The sequence below is a fragment of the Tachypleus tridentatus genome, chromosome 6, assembly GCF_004210375.1.
Source record: "Tachypleus tridentatus isolate NWPU-2018 chromosome 6, ASM421037v1, whole genome shotgun sequence".
Taxonomy (NCBI): Eukaryota; Metazoa; Arthropoda; class Merostomata; order Xiphosura; family Limulidae; genus Tachypleus; species Tachypleus tridentatus.
The window spans coordinates 121,870,446-121,896,136 of NC_134830.1; the positions used below are offsets into that span (position 1 = coordinate 121,870,446).

The 25,691-nt window shown below is 35.2% G+C and overlaps 1 protein-coding gene across 2 annotated transcripts in view; it reads left to right on the forward strand.

The window, feature by feature from the left end:
• The first annotated feature begins 12,304 nt into the window (after window positions 1-12,304).
• The window catches only part of LOC143253483 (potassium voltage-gated channel protein Shal-like), a 92,487-nt gene continuing 79,100 nt past the window's right edge, over window positions 12,305-25,691 (forward strand). The window contains exon 1 of one of the 2 annotated variants that reach the window (XM_076507462.1): window positions 12,305-13,964. In XM_076507462.1, the coding sequence (XP_076363577.1) occupies window positions 12,850-13,964 (1,115 nt within the window). In that variant the 5' untranslated portion in view covers window positions 12,305-12,849. The remainder of the gene's footprint in view (window positions 13,965-25,691) is intronic. The other variant, XR_013029665.1, reaches the window with a different exon arrangement.

Here is a 25,691-nt window from a genome sequence, read left to right on the forward strand (position 1 = left end):
GAAAAAAACGAATGTTGTTCAACATTTGAAACATTTACCGATAGATGAGCAATACGCAAGGCCACAGTTATAATCTTACCTTGTTCATAGAACATTATCTTGTTCTGTCTCATAAATAATTACCTCTTCTTTTCATAGATATTATACTGTCCTGTCTCACAGAACATTACCTTATCCTGTTTCATAGATATTATACTGTCCTGTCTCACAGAACATTACCTTATCCTGTTTCATAGATATTATTCTGTCCTATCTCATAGAACATAACCTTATGCCATCTCATAGAATATTACCCTGTCCTGTTTTATAGAACACTACAGTGTCTTGTCTCGTCAAGCATTACAGTACCGTGCCTCAGAGGACTTTATCATGCCCTGTTTAACATAATGGTGTGATTTCTTTACCCACACATAGAACATTACCGTGTCGTGTCTGACATATTGGTGTGATTTCCTCACCTACATATAGAACATTACCGTGTTCTGTCTGAGAAACTGGTGTGATTTCCTTACAAATATATAGAACATTTCCATGTCCTGCCTCCTATAATGGTGTGATTTCATTAGATCTATCTTGATTATCGGTGTTGTACCATTCTTTCTACTCAGACCATGTTTCTCATATTGTAGGCTGATTATAATTATTTATTTACAATTTTTACATGTTCTAAGCTTCACATAACCACAAAGTGGTCATTTCATTACTTACGAACCTTTAGAGTCACTCAGGGGTGTAGCCAAGGGGGTTTGTGGGTTAAAACACCCCCCATGGACCCAAACATTTTAGACAAGTTCAGATGCTACCTGTGAAGTTTCATAAAGATCCGTGATTGCATGGCAGATAATTTCACACACAACAAATGGTCAAATGCAAATTTCTGATTGAACACTCTTAATACAGCAAGTTTTGTCAAAACTAGAGAAATACAATCTAATATCTATGAAAGGCTCAAACGCCTGTTCGTTCTTACCAGCACATCTACAACACAGTTTGGTTCAACTTTAATATTACGGTGAATGTATAATGAGGCCAGGCCATTCAATTGATCTTCAGTGGTGGTATTTCTCAAATACGTTTTGAGTCTTCTGAGAGTTGAAAACGAACGCTCCACTGAGCTCGTTGACACAGGCAGCGTGGCAAATACTTTCAACAGTCTAGAAATGACTGGGAACATTTCTGCATTGCACATTCCATATGCATCTATGACATTTTTGTTCTGTTGTTCGCAAGTGATTTGTACCAAACCCTAAGTTCACCTACTGCAGCTAGTGAAGTGCTGTCAGCCTTGTATACATTGACCAACTCTAATTTGGTCACATTGTTGTGCTGTAGGTTCTGACCGTTCTGTGGTAGATCCTGATGGTAGTAGACACATGAAGTTTGTAAGAGGAGTTTTGTGACTAGACAGACGGTCATATATTTGTGAAAGAAAGTGATCAACAATTGGTACAAATACAACAATACGAAAGTACTCCTCAGGGCTAGTGGTTTGTGGGTTAGCACGATACATCTGTTTTTTAGCCTGCCTTGGCATTATGATGTCAATTTCAAGCTCACTACACAGAGTTTGCCAAGTTTATGGAATGCGCACTGCAGTGTACATAGGGTGCAAGTGGGAATTTATCAATTATGTGTCTCTGGACACCATTGAATTTCCCACTCATAGAGGCAGCACCGTCGTACCCTTGTCCTCGCAGGTAAGCCATGTCAATACCATATTTTGTCAGATTGGTTTTGACAACATCAGCCAAGTTTCTGCCTGTCACATCATAAACAGGTATAAATTGCAAAAAATCTTCTCTCATTGCAACATAGTTGTCATTGACATGCAAATATCTAACACACAGCGAAAACTGTTCAATGCCTGAAATATCTGTTGTTTCATCATCTAATATTGAGAAACACTTTGCAGCATTAACCCTGATGACCAAAGCATCAAGAACATGAGTATTACAGGCATTGATGATTTCATTTTGAATTTGAGGACTCAGATACGTAGCATTCCTCTTTGTACTCTTAAGGCTTGCTGAAAGCTTGACATCAACCTTTGCCCTGTAGCGCAAAATTACCCGAAAATTCCCATCATTATTGATGGGCTCCTCATCAGTTTCACCAACAAACATTGGACAAGAATCATATTTTCCCTTTAAAGCTAAAACCTGTCTCAAACACAGCAATACAGTATCAGTAATAGATATTAAATATTGCCGGTTCTGTTCAATTTCTTGCTTGTAAGTTGCATCAAGCTGCAAGTGCACAGATGAACTTGTGTTTACGACCTGTAGAAAATTGTTAGCTTTATCTTTACTGTCTGGTGGTACTGTTTCAATTCATGTGCCTTGAAGTCTTCAACAGCCTTCTTTCAGTTTGTGTATAGAAATTTCACTAGTTGTCCCAGTTTCTGGCTTCCAACACCAGCACCATCAGGAGCATAAAGACAGCAGTATTTGCAGAAAGCACCCTTTGCATGTTGACTGTAGAGTAGCCATCTCCACTGTGAAAGCCAACGATCCTGAAAATGCAGCTTTCTTAGACCACACTGGGGGAAAACATAATTACTCCCTGGCTTCCAGGCATTCTCAAGGAGGCATTTTTTGGTTTCAGCGTTTGTCTAAAAGAGACAGAAAGACATAGTTCTAATTAAGTTATTTTTCACATAGGAAAGTTTGTTATTATACTGTTATTGTTATACAATAACCTCGAAGAGAAAGGCTTAAAGCTGTACTTCACAGAGCAGCCCTAACATCCTGTGGCTGTAGGCCTACAATGACTAGCAGCAACGAATATTCAGTCTAAATCTCATCATGTTTGCATGATTTTAATACAAAATTAATATAACGAGGAGTCGACTTACATGTTTACCAATGCTGACATCATCAGAAATGTAATTTCCAATGTCCCAGACTGGACCTGAGGTGGTAGTGGCAGCACTGATAGAAGACCACCGCGATGACTCTGACAATTCAATTGACAATTCTGATTCAACCTGATTGGCTGCAGCAAATTGATCAGGTTCAGCCTCATGAATGGGTTTAAAGAATCCATGCAGTGTCTTTTGCTTTTTTCAGGCTTGACATAGTGAATGATTGTTTATCGCAACTTCTGTTTGTCAACGTCATATTCACACTACTATTGGCACCATCTATAGTGAATCATTCACTATAGATGGCGCCAATGGTACTAGGCTAGTGCCATGGTGCTGCCAGCCTGCTACGATGCCACCCACTGTTTATTTGTGAAGTTAATTCTTGAAATCCAGAAAATCTAAACATACACTGTCCATGATATTTGAATACAGGTTATAGGCACTATATATATATTTTGCACTCTCCTGAGTAACTCTATATTTTACATGTTGATGACAGGACTGTAGGCCTACTTTGCTGGGTCTGATAACTTTAAGTTATATATTATATATAAAGGCTTATATATTTATTTATGATTAAAAAATAAGACAAACACCTCAGTGTGCCATTCTGAAATTTACCAAAAAGGTGGTCTCAGAATGCATAATTCAGGCTTTTCTTTTATGTTTTTATTAAAAAATTTCCCGGGGGGGATCATGCTCTCGCACCCCCCTAGCATGGCTTCGCGCCTGCGGTGCTTGCATCAAGCACTCAAACTAAAAAACATTCTCCCAATGGCCATTTCTGGCTTCGCCCCTGGAGTCACTAATAACAACTGCATAGAGTTCAAAGGTCCTCTTAATAGTTCGCAGAGACTCCAAAACTACCGATGAAGTTTGTTTATACGTTTGTCATAAATAACCCAATGGAAGCCCACACACAAATCTAACCACTATTGGGTAACCTGCTCGTAGCACGTTAGCTCGTATTTCACGTTTGTGAGTGGATTATGGACACAGTTCCAAAGAGGGGTTTCTAATGAACACAAAACGTGACGTCAGATCTGAGTTTATCAAACTGTTGGTTAATTAGAATAAGAAGATATAAAAAACTACAGCAGGTGCACGACACTGTTTATGAGAAAATGTAACTAAAATAATTAAAGGTTCGGGTGTTGAGAAAAGACAGTGTTGAAACTAGAAACATATTTGAACAGATCTCGTTCAGTGCGTTCTAAAAACTTGTAGTTTTTTATATTTTTCGGTTGTCTAATAAAAGATATAACAAATTAACAACTTTTCCAGGGGTGATACTTTTAAGTCCACCCGCTGTATATATATACACACACACATATATATATATACCATTAATAAGTTCACATCTTTCTGTGTTGGTCTCTCATATAAAATACTAACCTACTACCGTTTCCATGATAGTCCCTTGGTAGAATGTTAACAATATGTCGGTGTTATGTGGAATATTTGTTGATATTAAGTTTGAATATTTATGTGTGAAATTTCTATAGAAATTTTAAAGTTGTTGTTGTTGTTTTGAATTTAGCACAAAGCTACACAATGGGCTCTGCCCACCACGGGTATTGAAACCCGGTTATTAGCATTGTAAGTCCATAGACATACCGCTGAGCCACTGGGGGGCGGAAATGTTAAAGCTATTAAAAATTAAAAATAACAATATTAAATATACTAGTTTTCGTAACAGTGTTAAATGTGTATTTGTGACTCGATAGTTTCTTTACTTAGTTTGAAACATAATTTTTATTTCGAACATCGTGAGTGTCCATTTCTGAAATTTATCAGTTAGAAAATAAATGTAACATTATAATCGAAAATCTGTTTTAGAAACTGTCTATACCAAGTGGATTCCTTTTAAAATTGAAACAAAAAAGTTAATCATATTCCGAAAAAAAAGAAAAAGACCAAAACCATGTGTCATGTGTAGTTGGAAATTCTCTGCTTGTTTTATATTTCCACACATATGTTGGTTAGCTTTCGCTGGAAGTGACGTAATTGTTGAGCTGAAGTACTGATTGGTTCGAACGTTATAACCACTTATTTCTTGTGACATCTGTGTAGATAGAGTTTACTGGAAACTAGTGCAACTTAGGTTCAGAAACATTGCTGCACATCGTTTCTAGTACGACAACTGTTATTTAATTAGGTATCCCTGTCGAGAATGTACGTTTTTTGACCCAGGTACGAGTTCAGCGGAATGGGGAAAAATGGTTTTGATTTTCTAGGCCGTTTTTTAACGATTTATGTATGTATAAAAATGTACACTTCAAAGTTTAATTAAGTCTATTCTGTTTAATTGTTCAGGTAGGGAATAAACTCATTTTTACATTGTTGAAAGAAGATTAGTTTCAACATGCTTATTTCTTTGAACGGTCTCTGTATAGGGGGAAAGTAAGTGTCAATGGGTAACAAGATCCTCATTTTAAAATTGTTTCAGTGAACACATTGTCAAACGAGCCTGAGGTCATCATGAACACTCTTTTTCTGGCGTTTATTTTAGAACTTTTGTTTCTGTTATGACCGTTAAAAACTATAAATTAATTTTCAGAAACATAACGAAGCAGTTGAAGGGAAAGTCGATAAAGGCAATAACCAGTTTCTTGTATATGTGGGGTTCAAAGTAGGCAAGGGCTTCTGTGTGTCCCTTAGTTCTAGAATGACCCTAGTAGGTGACACTATCTACTGGATCAGTCTTAGTACATCGATAATATCTACCAAAACAGTTCTAGTATACTGACACTATCTTCTAAACCAGTTGTAATACATTTACCCATATTATAGATCAGTCCTAATACACTGACACTCTATTCTATAACAGTCCTAATACACAAACACCATATTCTAGACCAGCTCTAGAACACTGACACTATATCCTAATCAGTTGAGGACAATGACACTATATTCCAGATCAATCTTAATACATTTATACTATCTTTTAGACCAGTCTTTGTACACTAGCACTATATCCGAGATTAATATGTGAACTGTGAACTGGCACTATATTCTAGACCAGTCCTAATAAACATGCATTATATTCTAGACTAGTCCTAATACACAGGTACTATATTCTATACCAGTCCTAATATGCCTACACTATATTCTACACCAGTCTTAATACACTGAAACTATATTCTAGCTCAGTCCTAATACAAAGGCACTATATTATAGACCATTCCTAATACAAAGACACTATATTCTAGACCATTCCTAATACACTGACACTATCTTCTACACCAATCTTAACACACCGATACATTAGTCACGGTACACCAACATTATATTATAGATGAGTCCCAGTACAATGACTCAATATTCTATACCAGTTAAAATGCACAGTCTTAATATACTGACACTATAATCTAGACTAGTCCCAATATACAGACACTATATTCTAGACAAGTCCTAATACGCTGACACTATCATCTAGACCAGTCCTAAATATCAAAGTTTCCATCTTATTTAGTATATTTTCTCATTATATATATATATCAACCCTCGCACTGAGTGAATAAGTAGGTTTGTATGATGTTCCATAATTCCATGAATTTTGCATTTGTTTAGCACTTATAGCATTTCTCAAGGTCATTTATTTGTAACATCTTCAATAAATTAGGATCTTTATATAGTTTTGTTTTATTCTACACCTTTACGCAAAGTTCACCATTACAAAAATTATTACAGAGGTCACGGTAATACCCTGGAGAGTCTCAGGGGGTAAGATGATGAAAATGGTTAAGAACCACTGTTCTAGACTAGTCCTAATACACAGATACTATATTCTACACCAGTCCTAATACAACGACACTATATTCTAGATCAGACCTAATACACTGAAACTATAATCTAGACCAGTCTTTATTCACTGACATGATCTTTCACACCAGTCCTAATACACCGATACTATATTCTAGGTTAGTCACGGTACACGAACGCTGTATTATAGATGAGTCCCAGTAGAATGATTCTATATTATAGACCACTTAAAATGCACGGTCCTAATATACCGACACTATAATCTAGACCAGTCTCAATACAGAGATACTATATTCTAGACTAGTCCTAATACACAGACTCTATATTCTAAAACAGTCCTAATACACTCACACTATATTATAGATCAGTCCTAGTACACAGACACTATAATCTAGACCAGTTCTAGTACACTAACACTATCTTCTAGACTAGTTCTAATACACCTACACAATATTATAGAGCAGTCTTAATATACAGACATAATACTTTTAACACACTGACAGTATATTCTACATCAGTCCTAATACACTGATACTATATTCAAGACCAGTCCTGGTAAATTAACACTATAGTCTAAATCAGTCCTATTACATTGATACTTTATTCAAGACCAGGTTTAGTAAATTAACACTATATCCTAAATTAGTCCTAGACCAGTCCTAATAAACTGACACTATATTCTATATCAATCCTAATACACCTACACTATATTTTGGATCAGTCCTATTACACTGACACTATCTTCTAGACCAGTCCTTGTACACTGGTACTATATTCTAGATCGGTTCTAATACCCTGAACTATATTCTAGATGAGTCCTAGTACACTGACACTATATTTTAGATCAGTTCTAATACACAGACTCTATATTCTAGGCCAAGCTCTAATACACTGATTCTATATTTTTAATACACTGACACTATATTCTAGACCAATTCCAATACACAGACAACATATCTGATCAGTCCTAATACACTGACACTATATTCTAGATTAGTCTTAGTACACTAACACTATTTTCTGGATCAGTCCTAGTACATTAACACTATGTCCTAGAGCAGTCCTAATACACTAATAGTATATTCTAAACCAGTCCTAATACATAGGCACGATATTCTAGATCAGGTTTAATATACTGATACTATATTCTAGACAGTCTTAGTATACTGACTATATTCTTTACCATTCTTAATACACAGGCTCTATATTTTTAATACACTAACACTATATTCTAGCTCAGTCGTAATACACAGACACTATAATCTAGATCAGTGCTAATACATAGACTATATTTTTAATGCAATGACACTATATTCTAGACTAGTCCAAATACACAGACACTATGTTCTAAATCAGTCTTAATATACAAACTCTATATTCTAGACCAGTCCTAGTACACCGACACTATATTCTAGATCAGTCCGAATACACTGACACTATATTCGAGACCAGTTCTAATAAACAGACATTATGTTCTAGACTAGTTCTAATACACAGATACTGTATTCCAGATTTGTCCTGATACACCAACACTATATTCTAGATCAGTTCTAGTACACTGACACTATATTCTAGACCAGTCCTAACACAGAAACTCTATATTTTAGATCAATCCTAACAACAGACGTTATATTATAGATCAGTTCTAATACACTGTTCCTATCTAATAGACTAGTTCTAGTACAGTGACACTATATTTTAGACTAGTCCTATGACACTGACACAATCTACTAGACCAATTAAAGACTGTTTTTCAACTGTTTTTTTATATCTTAGACATTTGATGAAGTAGAGTCATTGGAAAGGGTGTTTAATTTTATCAAAACGTCATCAGTAACCTTTTATAAATAAGAGTTTCTGAAATTTATCTTCGTGACGTATCTGAATGAATTGTGTCTGAGGGAGATTGTTTGTTTGAAGATAAGAACAAGGAAACATAAAGGACTATCTGTGTTCTAGCCATCACGGGTATGTAAACTAGGTTTCTAGCAATATGAGCCCACAGGCATTCTGCTGTGCCACTAAGGAGGGGGGGATGTTAAGGAAGGACAATAAGGTATCGGTGAATTGGAAGAGAATCTTCAAATGTTTAAATAACACTAAAACGATACATAAACCCAACTTACAATATTAGGTTGTAGTGGTGAGACGAGAGATTTGTGTTACAGTACATTATAGTTAGATTTTCAGCAGTCCTATTTGTCAATTAAATAATTATCGACAGACATATGGACCAGTTAGGTAATCAGTGACAAAGGAAATGGTCAGTTAAGTCGTTATCAACAGATTTAATGACCAATTAAATAATCAAGTACAGTCGTGTTGGCCAGGTAGGTAATTATCGACAGCTGTATTGGTCAGTTAGGTAGATAGTGATGGACATATTGGTCAGTTAATAATTATCAACAGACATGTGGATTAGTTACTCCTATAGGACATATTAAAAACAATAAAAACAACATACTGAACGTATAGGACATACAAAACAACAATAATGAACGTATAGGACATACAAAACAACAATAATGAACGAATAGGACATATAAAAATATAATTTTTTTTAAACGTTTAGGAACGATGTATTTTATTAAGAATCTTGCGGTAGTAATACAGAAAATCGATAATGTATTGGTAAGGGCCTAATGGTTAGCGTTATGGACGTCAGATTGTAGGGTCTGGGTTTCGAGTCGTGATGCCTGTGAACCAAATTTTATTTGGTTTAAAGAGCTAGACAAAACCCTCGGACTTCATTTTCATTGGTTAGCTGTTCAAAATCGGGGGCATCAATTTTTAAATCTTAGGGTATTTCAAGTGGTCGTTACGAATTGTGGTAAATAATTCCAATATTATAAGGTACTATACAGTAGTTCTGGAGTGTTGTCTTAAGAGTCAAACCTTAAAGTCACTAACCTTGAAGTTGCTACCCAGGACTATCATGTTAGTGGTGGTGAGGTCCTTCCGTTCTTGAGGGGGAGTACTCTTTTGTTTACCCCCATAAATGATGCCCCTGATTGCAACAGTTGATCGCATTTACTAACCATTTATTTATTTGATGGAATCAACAAGCGCAGCTGTTATTGTTATTATTTCTGTTTAGTTAACGGCTATGTATTATCAAATGAAGACAGAAGGTTTTTTAACAGGTTAAAACAAAAGGATAGTTTGCTCTATAATATTAAAGTGATTTCTCTAAAAACTTTTTAATTCCTAAATTTTACTCGTCACAACATATTAACCAATCACGTAAGGATAAGTTCAGGGATGACTCTGCTATGTCACGTGATATGCACGTGTAACCGCTCTCTACCCGAGATGTAACACTACTCTGTGATATCTGTTGACCGGGTTACCCAGTCCTGTGATATCTGTTGAATGAGTTACCACACCTGTGATATATGTTAACTGGGTTACCCAGTCCTATGATGTCTGTTGACCGGGTTAACCAGTCCTGTGATATCTGTTCGCTGGGTTAGCCAGTCCTATGATATTTGTTGACTGGATTAACCAGTCCTGTGATATCTATTGACCGGGTTAACCAGTCCTATGATATCTGTTGACAAGTTTAACCAGTCCTGTGATATCTGTTGACCGGGTTACCCAGTCCTGTGATATCTGTTGAATAAGTTACCACACCTGTGATGTATGTTAACTGGGTTACCCAGTCCTATGATGTCTGTTGACCGGGTTAACCAGTCCTGTGATATCTGTTCACCAGGTTAGCCAGTCCTATGATATCTGTTGACCGGGTTAACCAGTCCTATGATGTCTGTTGACCGGGTTAACCAGTCCTGTGATATCTGTTCGCTGGGTTAGCCAGTCCTATGATATTTGTTGACTGGGTTAACCAGTCCTGTGATATCTATTGACCGGGTTAACCAGTCCTATGATATCTGTTGACCAGTTTAACCAGTCCTGTGATATCTGTTCACCGGGTTAGCCAGTCCTATGATATTTGTTGACCGGGCTAGCCAGTCCAATGATATTTGTTGACCTGGTTAGCCAGTCCATAGTACGAAGCAAGACCCCGTAAGGCCATCTTTCTAATGATAGCAGTGTGTTGAAAAAAAAAAGTGCTTAATAGTCCTCTAATTAAAATTCGTATGACAAGCTCTTTAATTATTACACAAACATAGAACTTTCTTTCCAGTAAATGGTGATTCTGATTGTAGGTTAAGAAACGTAACTTTATTGAAAAGAAAATCGAAACTAACAATACGAAAGATCTACACTCTATATTAACGTACGTAATGTAGAAGATGCATACAAAAATGTGCTGGTTGATAGATAACGTACGTAATGTAGAAGAAGATACAAAAATGTGCTGGTTGATAGATAACGTACGTAATGTAGAAGATACAAAAATGTGCTGGTTGATAGATAACGTACGTAATGTAGAAGATACAAAAATGTGCTGGTTGATAGATAACGTACGTAATGTAGAAGATGCATACAAAAATGTGCTGGTTGATAGATAACGTACGTAATGTAGAAGATGCATACAAAAATGTGCTGGTTGATAGATAACGTACGTAATGTAGAAGATACAAAAATGTGCTGGTTGATAGATAACGTACGTAATGTAGAAGATACAAAAATGTGCTGGTTGATAGATAACGTACGTAATGTAGAAGATACAAAAATGTGCTGGTTGATAGATAACGTACGTAATGTAGAAGATACAAAAATGTGCTGGTTGATAGATAACGTACGTAATGTAGAAGATACAAAAATGTGCTGGTTGATAGATACGTAATGTAGAAGATACAAAAAATGTGCTGGTTGATAGATAAACGTAATGTAGAAGATACAAAAAATGTGCTGGTTGATAGATAACGCACGTAATGTAGAAGATACAAAAAATGTGCTGGTTGATAGATAACGACGTAATGTAGAAGATACAAAAATGTGCTGGTTGATAGATAACGTACGTAATAGAAGATACAAAAAGATAGATAGAAGATACAAAAATGTGCTGGTTGATAGATAACGTACGTAATGTAGAAGATACAAAAATGTGCTGGTTGATAGATAACGTACGTAATGTAGAAGATACAAAAATGTGCTGGTTGATAGATAACGTACGTAATGTAGAAGATACAAAAATGTGCTGGTTGATAGATAACGTACGTAATGTAGAAGATACAAAAATGTGCTGGTTGATAGATAACACATAGATATCGCACGAGTAGATCAGTGTCAATTGAGAAAGCTAATACCGCTAAAATTTAAGTTTAGATTAAACCCAATTAACTTCCCCTAGTGGTAAGTCTAAGAATTTATAACAATGAAATTCGAGTTTCTACACCAGAGTTATTCAGAGCGCATATAGCGCTTTGTGTGTTTTACATTTAACAAAACATCACTATCAACAAAACCACCAGTAAACGATTCTCGATAATATTAGCATTATTATGTTGATTGTAAAAGCGTTAATAACCACCACCGAGAGTAGGCATAAATGAGACAATTAGGTTGTGACCAAAAGACAAAATAAAACACATTAACAAGTTCCATATAGTCGTTCTGTTTCATACCAACGTAACCAAGAAATTGAATTCCATTTGCGATGTCTCAAAATAGAAATAATGTACAAGCATTCCAATAGAGGGCAGTATAGTTGCCCTCCAAGTAAGAAGCGTTCTGCTTGACGTCACCGTCACTATGGTGATCGCCGGGATTAAAGGAAGCCTAGGGTCAAACTGCTGCTTGCAACAGTGTGATGACATCATGTTGTTTCTGTTGGTTGGCTGGTCGTCACTTGATTTAGGAATCAGAATGCCCTGGCAGCTGCAACAATCCTTTACTTACCAAGTAAAATGGTTTTAAGTCAACGACGCTTATATTTCTTGGATCTTTAATTTGATGTTTCATTGTTTAGTTAGATACACAGTGTACGTCATCACGATGGCAACCATTGGGATGAAAATGGACCTTCCATGGTAACCTGTTGCTACTTTTTTACTATACGTAAGCACCACGAGCGTTGAATCTTTTTTTTGTTGTTGGTTCTCTCCGCTTCATCTTAGTTCTAGAGGTGCGGTTTAAGAAATTTCTCGATGTGTGAGGAGCTGCTAAAAGGATTATCCATCACCTGGTTATTTGGGGCTCCATGTTTGGTAGCGCGCCTGCGTACTTTTGTGATACGACGCTAGGAACAGACTATCAGCCCGCGAGACTCCACTAACGGCGGGTTGAAAACTGGGTGTAAGGCGGGAACTATGGCTTCTGTCGCCGCGTGGCTTCCTTTCGCCCGTGCGGCAGCTATTGCGTGGGTTCCCATTGCTAAGAATCCGTTGCCGGCTCCGCCAGTGACTAAGGATAGGACGAGAAGAGAAGACGAGAAGTTTATTATTAATATCAGCGGGCGGCGTTTCGAAACGTGGCGGACTACGGTGGAAAAATACCCCGACACGCTGCTCGGCTCGAACGAGAGAGAGTTCTTCCTAGACGAAGAAAGCCAGGAGTACTTCTTCGATCGAGATCCGTATTTGTTCCGGCACATTTTAAATTATTACCGCACGGGAAAGCTTCACTTCCCGAAACACGAGTGCCTGATGGCTTACGACGAGGAGCTGGCCTTCTTCGGTATCATTCCAGAAGTGATCGGAGACTGTTGTTACGAGGAATATAAAGAGAAAAGACGGGAAAATGCGGAGCGAATCATGGACGACAAACTGTCGGAAGTCAACGAACCGAACGATACCTCCGGTTATACAATCCGGGAAAAAATGTGGAGGGCGTTTGAAAACCCTCACACGAGCACGGCGGCTCTAGTGTTCTATTACGTAACCGGATTTTTCATCGCGGTGTCAGTGTTGGCTAACGTTATAGAGACCATTCCTTGCGGCCAGGACTCAGACACCGGAGAAAGAATCTCTTGTGGCGACACCTACAAGACGGCGTTTTTCTGCCTGGACACCGCCTGTGTTATGATATTCACAGCCGAGTACTTGTTACGCTTGTATGCAGCTCCGAATAGATATTACTTCATCAGGAGTGTTATGTCTGTCATTGACGTGGTCGCTATCTTACCCTACTACATAACTCTGGGGATGACCCATAATGAAGATGTTTCGGGCGCCTTCGTCACTCTAAGAGTGTTTCGAGTGTTTCGCATCTTCAAGTTTTCCAGACACTCCCAGGGTCTGCGGATACTGGGGTACACCCTAAAGAGCTGTGCCTCGGAATTAGGGTTCCTCGTCTTCTCTCTGGCTATGGCTATCATCATCTTCGCCACCGTGATGTTCTATGTCGAAAAGAATGTCACGAACACCAATTTTATCAGCATCCCCTCGGCCTTCTGGTACACCATTGTCACCATGACAACCCTCGGGTAAGTAACAGAAATAAGAATAAAAACATGCCGTAGCGATAAGAGCTTCCTGATAGTATATCTTACCAGCTGGTCTTTCCAGAAGAAAGATATACCTTCTGAAGAAGTTCCAAAGGTAAAGTGTCTTGATTTAGATACGTAAAATGGCGGTAATATGGTAATATTCTTGTATTAAAACCACAATTACTTCGAACGGCCGCAACTAATGTTATTGCTTCTAATTCTCTTCTCTTCGGTATCTATAAACATTTACATTTGGAGTGACTTAATCAGATTGTAAGAGTAACAATTAATTATCCCCGTAATGAGTTTGAAAAGCTATCTTTGAAAAAAAGCTTTTCTCCAACTAGGACTATTTTTACTTAACTTTTAAAAGAAAGTTTTAGGTTAAAGAATAAATGATAAAAGCCATCTCCAAGGGTCTAAGTTTCACTCTGAAAACTTAAAACGTAAAAGTTCTAATCCTGTGTTATCAACAGTGACAAAAGTCTGAAATCAATTTTTGTATAAAAACAGGAAAACGTTTAGCTGCAAAACCTCAGAACTCCAAAACATTAAGCCAACTTAGATTCATTCTCTGCAATATAATAACATCACAGCTTTTAAAAAGAAAAATATCTATGCTATAGTTTTTATTATCGAAACTTACGGACCATGGAGTAAAGACGAGGCATAACTTACATGTAACAACTGGTAAAATATTCTCCGACTAGTTAGTTTAGCCATCTTCTTTCAAACCATCCAAACACACATTTCTATGAAAGAAAGTTGCAAGGCTCTACCAGTAACTACAGAGCAAATGAAATGAATTTTCAAAGTGGAAACAACCTTGTCTTGTGAATAAAAACAAATACACGTGTTATCAAGAATAACCGAATATACCCTATTGGGCACAGCACATATAGTCTATTACATAGCTTGTGCGTACCATATTACACAGAGGTATTGTTTGTTTGGAAACAAGAAGTCTTGATACATCTCAGTTGGAAAAAGTGTCTGATCTGATGAAACCTAAGATTTATTTTACAACAGTATCAAAACCCATTTAAGCCTAAAGTTTACTTTACAACAATATCAACATCCACTTATCAACTAATTGTTGATTACAATACCAGTCTATTGACAATAATACTATTTCCAACACTACATGATTAGTATTATATTTATTTGACCAATTTGGTAAAATTATCACTCTATAATATGATATTTCACGTATGATATCTTGAGAAAATAACACCAGTAGTTACTGCTCGTTACTTATACTGTTGAAGTCACTTATCGAGAAAACCTTGAAATAAAGGCTTTACGGTGTTATGAACAAATTCGATGTGGCACTGTTGAAATGTTTCTTAACCTTACATTCTCTTAGCCGTCATGTTAAAGTATGTTATGTTATGTAAGTATGTTAAGTAAAATTATAATTACCATGAAAAATTAATAAAATATCATTATGCCGGATGGTCAACGATATATGATATGTTTCTCTGTGGTTCAGCAATATGATTATAGACTTATAATACTAAAATCGGGTTTTATTACACTTGTGGTGGACAATACACAAATAACACACTTTGTAGCCAACCTTGTGCTTAACTACAAATAACGAAATATATGTAATTAATAATAAAGATAAATCAAATCGTATTTAATGAAAAGAAGTTCAAAGTTGCTTTCTTGTTGCTTGAGGACTAAAAAATCTGAGGTTTAGGGATTAATCCTTTCTCAGTAAATAACTGACAGGCGGGATGGTTTTAAATAAAATAAATCAATAACTAGCGACTATTTTTTAATTTTAATCGGTTATTATTTAGGCTAAAATGTTTAGCGTGAAATAATATCAACTTTAAATTACAGCACAGATAGGAACACAAGGTGGAGCTTCATAGGTCAAACCTGCCTAGAAACTGATCCCGGGATTCATGATAAATTCATAGATCGCAGCATCAAATCCTAGAAATAAAATAGACATTCACAAAGTGTGTTTAGTATAGCTTAATAAACACAGTTAGTGTTAAAATAGAAGAGAACACAATACATATCTATATACCAACAGAAGACAACACAATGTCTACTTATATAGCAACAGAAGTCAACACAATGCCCACCTATACACAACAGAAGTTAACACAATGCATATCTATACACCAACAGAAGTAAACACAATGTCTACCTATACTCCAACAGAAGACAACACAATCTTTATTTATGCACAATTAGAAGTCAACACAATGTCGACCTATACACCAACAGAAGTCAACACAATGTCTACCATTATACAAACAGTAGTCGTCATAATGTCGTCACCAATAGAAGACAACACTGTATCTACGTATACAGGAATAGAACGCAACTCAATGTCTTCCTATACACTAGTAGAAGACAACACAATGTATATCTCTACATCAATAAAAGACAACGCCAGGTTTGTCAATATACTAACAGAAGACACAATTAAATATAATCTATAAACGGACAGAACACAACACCTGGTCTAAGTTAAACCACTTTATTTATATAAAAATTCTCTAAGTGTAAGTATACCTTATTTATATACGTAACGTTTTGAGGTTTACTCGTGTTAATATTTGTTGTGATTACATTTTCACGAGAAAATTTACTTTTGTAGATATTGACGGTACAAATGGGGTATTGCACTTCAATATTTACTTTGAGAAGAGTGGTGTGTTTCTACTTTAATATCACCTTTATTAAAACACAAACAACACTTTCTCTCTGAATTTATCCCAAACTATTTTATCATCTTGTAAAAAAACAAAAGGAAACATAACCTGAGATAATTTGTCCTAGAACTTATATATGGATCTTACGTCACTCTTACCGTAATTCAGCACTCAAAATAGTTTTTATTACACACCACGTGGCGTTGTGATGTCTGTAGTTAAAATTTAGAAAACGCATATCTGGATAAAGATGGTCCCCATTGGCACAGCGATGTATTTGCGGATTTACAACGCTATAAACCCAGTTTCGACATCCAGTGGTGGGCTGAGCACAGATAGCCTTTTGCGTAGTTTTGTGCTTAATTACAAACAAAATCGCATAAATAGAAATATAAGTGTTTTTATTTCTTCTCGTGAAATATGAAACCTCTTTCCATAATTTATATCTAACTCACGAATGGAAGAGTTTATTAATATTATAATTTATCTGTTCCAACGTTTTATTGTAACTTCAACAGGACAATGACATAAATTCTAGTTGGCCCGGCATGACCATGTGGTTAAAGTACTCGACTCCTAATCTGAGGGTCGCGGGTTCGAATACCCATAACTCCAAATGTACTCGTTCTTTCAGCCGTGAGGGCGTTATAATGTGATGGTCAATCCCACTATTCGTTGGTAAAAAAAGTAGCCCAAGAGTTGGCGGTGGGTGATGATGACTAGCTGCCTTCCCTCTAGTCTTACACTGCAAAATTAGGGGCGGCTAGCTTTGCGCGAAATTCAGAACAAACCACACCAAATTACAGTAACATGTTTAAACTATATTATTACTGATATACATACATTTAAGCGAATATATTAAAAAGATAAGAAGAATTCCGAGTATTTAGTAAATAAAAATAATTAGCTATCAGTCGGTTTAATTATTGTCCCTAAAACTCAACTGTCCCGGTAGGACAATGACAAGTTTGCACACTAACAACGCTTCAAATGTGAATTAAGAGACTGATTTCTAATGTTCACTTACAATTAACTTGAACAATCCCTCTATCGGTGGCAGATGGTGTTTTTCTTTGTTGTTGTTGTGTGGTCAGCTTCAGGATTGAATAATTAAAAGAAACATTTGTAGTGTGAAGGCCCTACAGAGAAAGTCTGTAGTTTTATCAAACACTTTACAAACCAACGCGTTCTTTATCTGGAAAGATCAATAATTTGATCTGAGGGTCACATTCACAACGTTTCCACATTTAATGCTCCTCACATCCCGGGGTCTCACCGGTAACCTTCAGAGTTTATAACGTAAAAACTCGTAGTTTAATACCTGCCGTGACATAACCTAGCCGGCCCATTGTGTATCCTCGTGTTTAGAAACAGACAGAAATAAATAAATAGCTTCCGTAAAGAGAATCCTTGTTACTACTAGGCTCTCATACATTGTTTATGGTTTGTTTGTAGTTGAGCACAAAGCCACACAATGGGCTATCTGTGCTCTGGTCACCACGGGTAACGAAACCTGGTTTATAGTCATGTAAGCCCGCAGATATGCCGCTGTGCCAGTGGAGGACTCTTAGGTTCTGGTTACGAAGTCACGTCGGATGATCTGGTACTGGATGCCTTTACCAAAAAGAAAGAGGCTGTTAAGAAACGTTGACAGATTTGCTAACAGTGAAGACAATTTGATAGTGAAATGTTGACAGATTTGCTAACAGTGAAGACAATTTGATAGTGAAACGTTGACAGATTTGCTAACAGTGAAGACAATTTGATAGTGAAACGTTGACAGATTTGCTAACAGTGAATATGATGTGATAGCGAAACGTTGACAGATTTGCTAACAGTGAAGACAATTTGATAGTGAAACGTTGACAGATTTGCTAACAGTGAATATGATGTGATAGCGAAACGTTGCCAGATTTGCTAACAGTGAAGATGAGCTGATGATGAAACAGTCAACAGTTCTCAGTAAGGCAATGAAAACTAAATAATGGCAGAAATATTTAATTAAAAACTAGTTTACCTCATGGAGCTGTCAAAACCAGATAAACCTTACGGAAATAACGAGGTAAACAAGATCAGTACCTTAAGGAACACCTCATTAGACGCAGTTGGCTTTCTTTGTTAAAAACGTGTAAAATATGCGGAACAAACTAGTGACTACTTGTTTACACTCTAGTTTTCAGATCGCTATGAAAAATAATCCAAACAATACATAAATAAATATATTGTTAACATTTCCTTCCAATCAAAACATGCCCAACAATATAACTCATTAATTATATCTTAAGTTCTTTGTTATAAAATTTAAAATGTCTTATTTCGTTAAAAATGTATCCCAGAACGGCTGGTATGGGCATTAACACTTTTATCGATAAGCAGAGAATAACGTTTTGACCTTCCTAGGTCATCGTCAGGTTAACAAAGAGAGAGTTTGCAAGTGACGTGACCGTTGCTGGGCACGTCTTAGGGACGAGAGTATAAACGGGTATGGGATTGTAGGAGGCGTTACAGTTGGATGTTTTCTTATTTATTAGTATTGGTATAAAGGTGTTCCGTTATATTGGTTTAATTTTGGTTTTAATTGTTGCAAAAGTAGGGCTTCTTTGATTTTGCGTTTGTTTAAATTTGTTTCCCTACTTAATATATGGGTGTTTTCTATGGTTATGTTGTGTTTATTAGATTTGCAGTGTTCAAAAACGTGTGAAGGTGTTTTTTTGTTTTTTTTGTTCTATGAATCTAGTTTCTATTTTTCTGCTTGTTTCTCCAATATAAAAGTCGTGGTAGCTGTTGCATTGTATTTTATAAATATTGTTGGTGTTGTGTTTTGTTATATGTTTTTTTTCAAATGTTGGTTATTTTTTCGCTGACGTTGGAAACATATAGTATGTAGCAGTATAAGGTTTTGTAGTTTGTTGTTTCTTGGGATTTGTTGTTGTTTGTTTCTTGTTGGTCTAGGCTTGTATGTATAATTTTCCAACGGTTTTTTTGAGGAAATTTGTTGATGTTGATGAAGTGTTGTTTTATTTTATTAATTTTATCAAGTGAACATAATTTTGTGGCTGTGTTTATTTGGTTTCTTAATGTGTTGAGTTTTTATTTTGTTTCGTGTGCTGAGTCCCAGGGAATGTATAATCCAGTATGGGTGCTTTTTCTGTAGATTTCCGTTTTGAATTGTGCATCACTTCTAGTGATCTTGAGGTTGAGTAGTGTTATTAGGTTAGTTTTTAGTCTTATTTCGTTAGTTTGGTAAACTTACAGTTAAGAACATTTTCGGCCGTAAACCCAATAAAATTTCCTGAAACAACTTTAGAGTTCTGTGTTAGTCTAAAGTATAAAATCTAAACTAACAATGCAAAAGAGTCATTGCACAATAAAAGTAAAATAATAAATAATAAAAAAAATTGTTTGGTTAAACTATCTAGTGTAACATTTCGGAGAATCGACCCAGTTTTCAATCGTTTTATGTCCATAAATGTTTCGCCTTCCCCCATAAAACAAGATAAGAAAATAACAGCATTCTATATACTAACATATAACCAATATTTTGGACAAAAGCAACAATACATAAATATTAAGAAAATATCTTTTATGAATAACAATAAAGTTTACAGATATCCTCTATGGATAAGAATAAAATTTAAAGATATCCTCTATGGATAACAATAAAGTTTAAAGATATCCTTTATGGATAACAATAAAGAATAAAAATATTCTCTATGAATAACAGTGTATATTTATTATAAGTAACAAATGTAGAACGTTTCGACCAGATTACTTGTGGTTAAGTACAAATAATTTACACACCCGCACACATATATTTGTAAAGTATGAAAAATGGAATTACCATGAACAGATTAGTAGAGTTACATTGACACCCTGGGTGTTGATTTTTACGTTAAGAAACATCATTTATTTTTCGTTTTTCCTTTTAATATTTGGTTCCTTGTTGTTCTATATGGATATTAATACAGTTTAAAGATAACCTCTATGGATAACAATAAAGTTTAAAGATATTCTCTATGGATAAATATAACATTTAAGGATATCTTCTATGGATAACAATATAGCTTAATGATATCCTCTATGCATAACAACAAAGTTTAATTATATTCTATATGAATAACAATAAATTTTAAAGATATTCTCTATGAATAACAGTGTATATCTATTACAAGTATCAAATGTAAAACGTTTCGACCAGATTACTTGTGGTTTAGTACAAATAGTTTACACACACACACACACCTATATGTAAAGTATGAGAAATAGAATTACCATGAATAGATTAGTAGAGTTACATTGACACCCTGGGTCTTTGTTTATGTTAGGAAACATGATTTATTTTTGTTTTCATTTTAATATTTGGTTCCTTGTTTACATTTAGAGAGTTCAAACAGATATACTGTGTGTTTGGTAATTACGTCTTGAGTAAGGTGTATAGAGCGAAACTTATCACAAGGAAAAGGCTTTGTTAACACGTATATTCTATATGCTGTTATATAGTGGATAACAATATCCTCTATGTATAACAATAAAGTTTAAAGATATTCTTTATGGATAACAATAAAGTTTAAAGATGTCCTTTATGGATAGCAATAAAGTTTAAAGATGTCCTTTATGGATAGCAATAAAGTTTAAAGGTATCCTCTATGGAAAAAATTAAGTTTAAATATATCTTGTATGGATAATAATAAAGTTTAAAGTTATTTTCTATGGCTAAAAATAAAGTTTAAAGATATCCTGTATGGATAACAATAAAATTTAACTATATGTTCTATGCATAACAATATAGTATAATGGTATCCTCTATGCATAACAATAAATTTTAAAGATATTCTCTAAGGGTAACAATGAAGTTTAAAGATATTCTCTGTGAATAACAGTGTATGTCTATTACAAGTAACAAATGTTGAACCCTTCGACCAGATTACTTATGGTTAAGTACATATAGTTTACACACACACACACACACACACACACACACACACACACACACACACACACATATATATATATATATATATATATTTGTAAAGGGTGAAAAATGGAATTACCATGAACAGTTTAGTAGAGTTACATTGACACCCTGGGTGTTGTTTTTTTATGTTAAGAAACATGATTTCTTTTAGTTTTTGTTTTTAATATTTGGTTCCTTGTTAAAATTTAGAGAGTTCAAACAGATATATTGTGTTTTTGGTAATTATGTTTTGAGTAAGATGTATTGAGCGAAACTTATCACAAGAAAAAGGCTTTGTTAACACGAATATTCTATGTGCAATTGTTATTTAGTGGATAACAATATCTTCTATGTGCAATTGTTATTTAGTGGATAACAATATCTTCTATGTGCACCAATAAAGTTTAAAGGTATCCTCTATGGAAAAATAAAGTTTAAATATATCCTGTATGGACAATAATAAAGTTTAAATTTATTCTCTGTGGATAACAATATCGTTTAAAGATATTATCTGTGGATAACAACAAAGTTTAAAGATATCCTCTATGGATAACAATAAAGCTTAAAGACATTCTCTGTGGATAACAATAAAGTATATAGATATCCTCTATGGTCAAAATAAAGTTTAAAGATATGCTCTATCGATAACAATAAAGTTTAAAGGTACCTCTATGGACAACAATAAAATTTAATGATATCCTCTGTGTATAACAATAAAGTTTAAAGATATTCTCTATGTATAACATTATAAATTAAATATATATTTGGTGGATAACAATAAAGCTTGAAATATCGTCTATGGATAATAATAAAATTTAAAGACATCTTCTATGGATTACAATAAATCCTAAAGGTACTCTCTATGGATAACAATATAGTTTAGAGATATCCTCTATGGACAAAATAAAGTTTAAATATATCCTGTATGGATAACAATAAAGTTTAAAGGTATTCTCTGTGCATAACAAGAAAGTTTAAAGTTATTCTCTATGGATAACAATAAAGTTTAAAGGTATTCTCTGTGCATAACAAGAAAGTTTAAAGATATTCTCTATGGATAACAGTGTATATCTATTACAAGTAACAAATATAGAATGTTTCGACCAGATTACTTGTGGTTAAGTACAAATAGTTTACACCCACACCCACACGCAGACACACATATATATTTAAAGGATGAAAAATGGGATTACCGTGAACAGCTTAGTAGAGTTACACTGACACCCTGGTGATTGTTTTCTTGTGTTAAGAGACATGATTTTTTTTTCGTTTTTCTTTTTAATATTTCGTTCCTTGTTTAAATTTAGAAAGTTCTATCAGATATACTGTGTTTTTGGTAATTATGTCTTGAGTAAGATGTATTGAGCAACAATATATCACAAAGAAAAGGCTGTGTTAACCCTAACATTCAAAGAATGTGCTATTGTTGTTTAGTGGGGTACATAAATTACCAGTTTTTGGAACTGTTCATTAGTGGACATCAGAAATTGTGTAAAACCACAGAAATATCGCTATTGTGCATTCTGTTAACGAAATAATGTAAAATCATTTGAACATAAATATTTCCATTTAAATATGTTAATTATTTTAAGAATATTCGTGTCTATTTGCTTGAAAACAAAGCCATTTTGAGCTATATTTTGTATACACTATGCAGAATCGAACCTAGGATTTGATTTTTATAAGTCCATAAACATACACTGTGGATTACTGGTTTTAAAATTAAAACTAGAAGCACTCCAGTGGTTCGACATTTATTTCAAAAAGTAAAAGCGATAGAGAGGGCTTGAAAAAGTAAAATTAATACATGAAAGCTGGCTTCAGTCTACTGTCACTTAATATTTAAACCGATTATTTAATCGACATATAATTAGTTAAAAAGGTTTTCCTTTCAACATTTAATATCTGAAGTTTTCACTTGATTCAAACAAAGTAACACATAGTTTGTGCTATTTTTAATGCTTTTTCTAAAACAATCCTAGGTAATATGATGATAGCTCACGACACTCCTCTCCTACAAGTACAACATATATCGTCACGTGGGAGGAGGCTTGACACTATAAATTATTTCTATGTCAGAAAGATAACTTTCAGACGGGTCAAATAACTCGTGATCCGAGGGTCGCGTGTTCGGATTCCTGTCACACCAAACATGCTCGTCCTTTCACTCGTGGGGGCGTTATAATGTGATGGACAGTCCCACCATTCTTTGGTAAAAGAGTAGCCCAAGAATTGGCGGTGGGAGGTGTTGACTAGCTGCCTTCCCTCTCGTCTTACACTGCTAAATTAGGGACGGCTAGCGTTGATAGCCCTCGAGTAGCTTTGCGCGAAATTCAAAACAAACTAAACCAAATTAGTGTTAAATGAAGACGCATAATACGTTACTTCTTTTGATCACTCACTAGGTGTCGCTATTCTGAAAGCGAATTGCGTGTATTGTTTTACTCAAGTATTAAAAGACCTCTCTTTCTCATACAGTATTGCTTCCCTGGGGAGAGCTGGGGATCAACAATAAATCTACAGACTTACGAAACTAGAAACCGGAGTATTTTTCTCTGTAAACCTACAGACTTTCGAAACTAGAAACCGGAGTATGTTTCTCTGCAACACGTAAAACACAATTAACCTATTTTGTGGTTTGTCACTAAATTAATAACTCATTCATGAATATTCAAAGTCGATAACAATTTTAACGTAGCTATACAGAGATGAAACAAGATGGGTTATCTTTATACTCCCATATCTCCAAATCTGAGTTAACAAGACCCTTTTACAAGAAAAAATAGAGATATTTAGAATAAAAATAAAGACCCCATCAACTTTTACCACAAAACATGAGGCCCCATCAACTTTTATCACAAAACATAGAGACCAAATCAACTTTACCACAAAACATAGACGTCCCGTCAATTTTTATCACTAAATATAAAGACCCCATCAACTTTTACCACAAAACATAAAGACCCCGTAATTTTATCACTAATAATAGAAACCCTATAAACTTTTACCACAAAACACAGACTTCATTGACTTTAACCACCAAACATAGAGACCACATCAACTTTTACCATAACAGAACATAGAAACCCCGTCATTGTTTACAACAGAAATATAGAAGCCTTATCAACTTTTATCACTAAACATAGACTCCGTCAATTTTATCACAAAAATATATACCCAATAAACTTTACCACAAAAATACAGACCCCCATCAACTTTGACCACAAAACGTAGACCTCGTCAACGTTGGCCACTAAACATAGAGACATATCAACTTATACTGAAACCTTTTCAACTCCTATAGTTCCTTCTAATTCCAATGCAAGAAAAGATTCTTCAAGAGTAAACGAACGACCTCTTCTTATGAACGCATTTCAACTATACTGTATTACTTACGTTATGTATCTTAGTTAGCTTACTGGTTACGAATCATGAAAAAGTTATCTCAAGTTAAATAAATAAGAATGAAGATTGTGATAATAAAAGATCATAAACCTAATTCTGATGTGTTACAACTTAATCTACTGAAACTGGGCGAGTGAGCCCTGGTTTTGTGCGAAAGGCCTAGTCGGCACTAGATGTAGCAAATATATTACTACATTTTTGTTCACTTTCATGTACTCCGCCCGGCATGACCAGGTGCTTAAAGCGTTCGAGTCGTAATGTGAGGGCTGCGGGTTCGAATCCCTGTCGCACCAAACGTGCTTCTCCTTTCAGCCGTGGGGACGTAATAATGTGACGGTCAATACTACTATTCATTGGTAAAAGAGTAGCCCAAGATTTGGCGGTGGGTGGTGATGACTAGCTGCCTTCTTTCCAGTCTTACACTGCTAAATTAGGGACGGCTAGCACAGATAGCCCTCATGTAGTTTTGTATGAAATTAATAAAACAACGACAATCTTTCACGTGCTAAGGTCATTTGATTACTCCTACATCCTTATACCATCTCAGTGAATCGCCAATTATTCTGAACAAAGTGTACAGAATATTAATTCTGAGCAGTTCACGTGTTTTGAGAAACTTAAACCTTATTAAACAATTTTCACTTCTTGTGGAAAGCATTACCTATAAATTTTAATTAGTTTTATGTC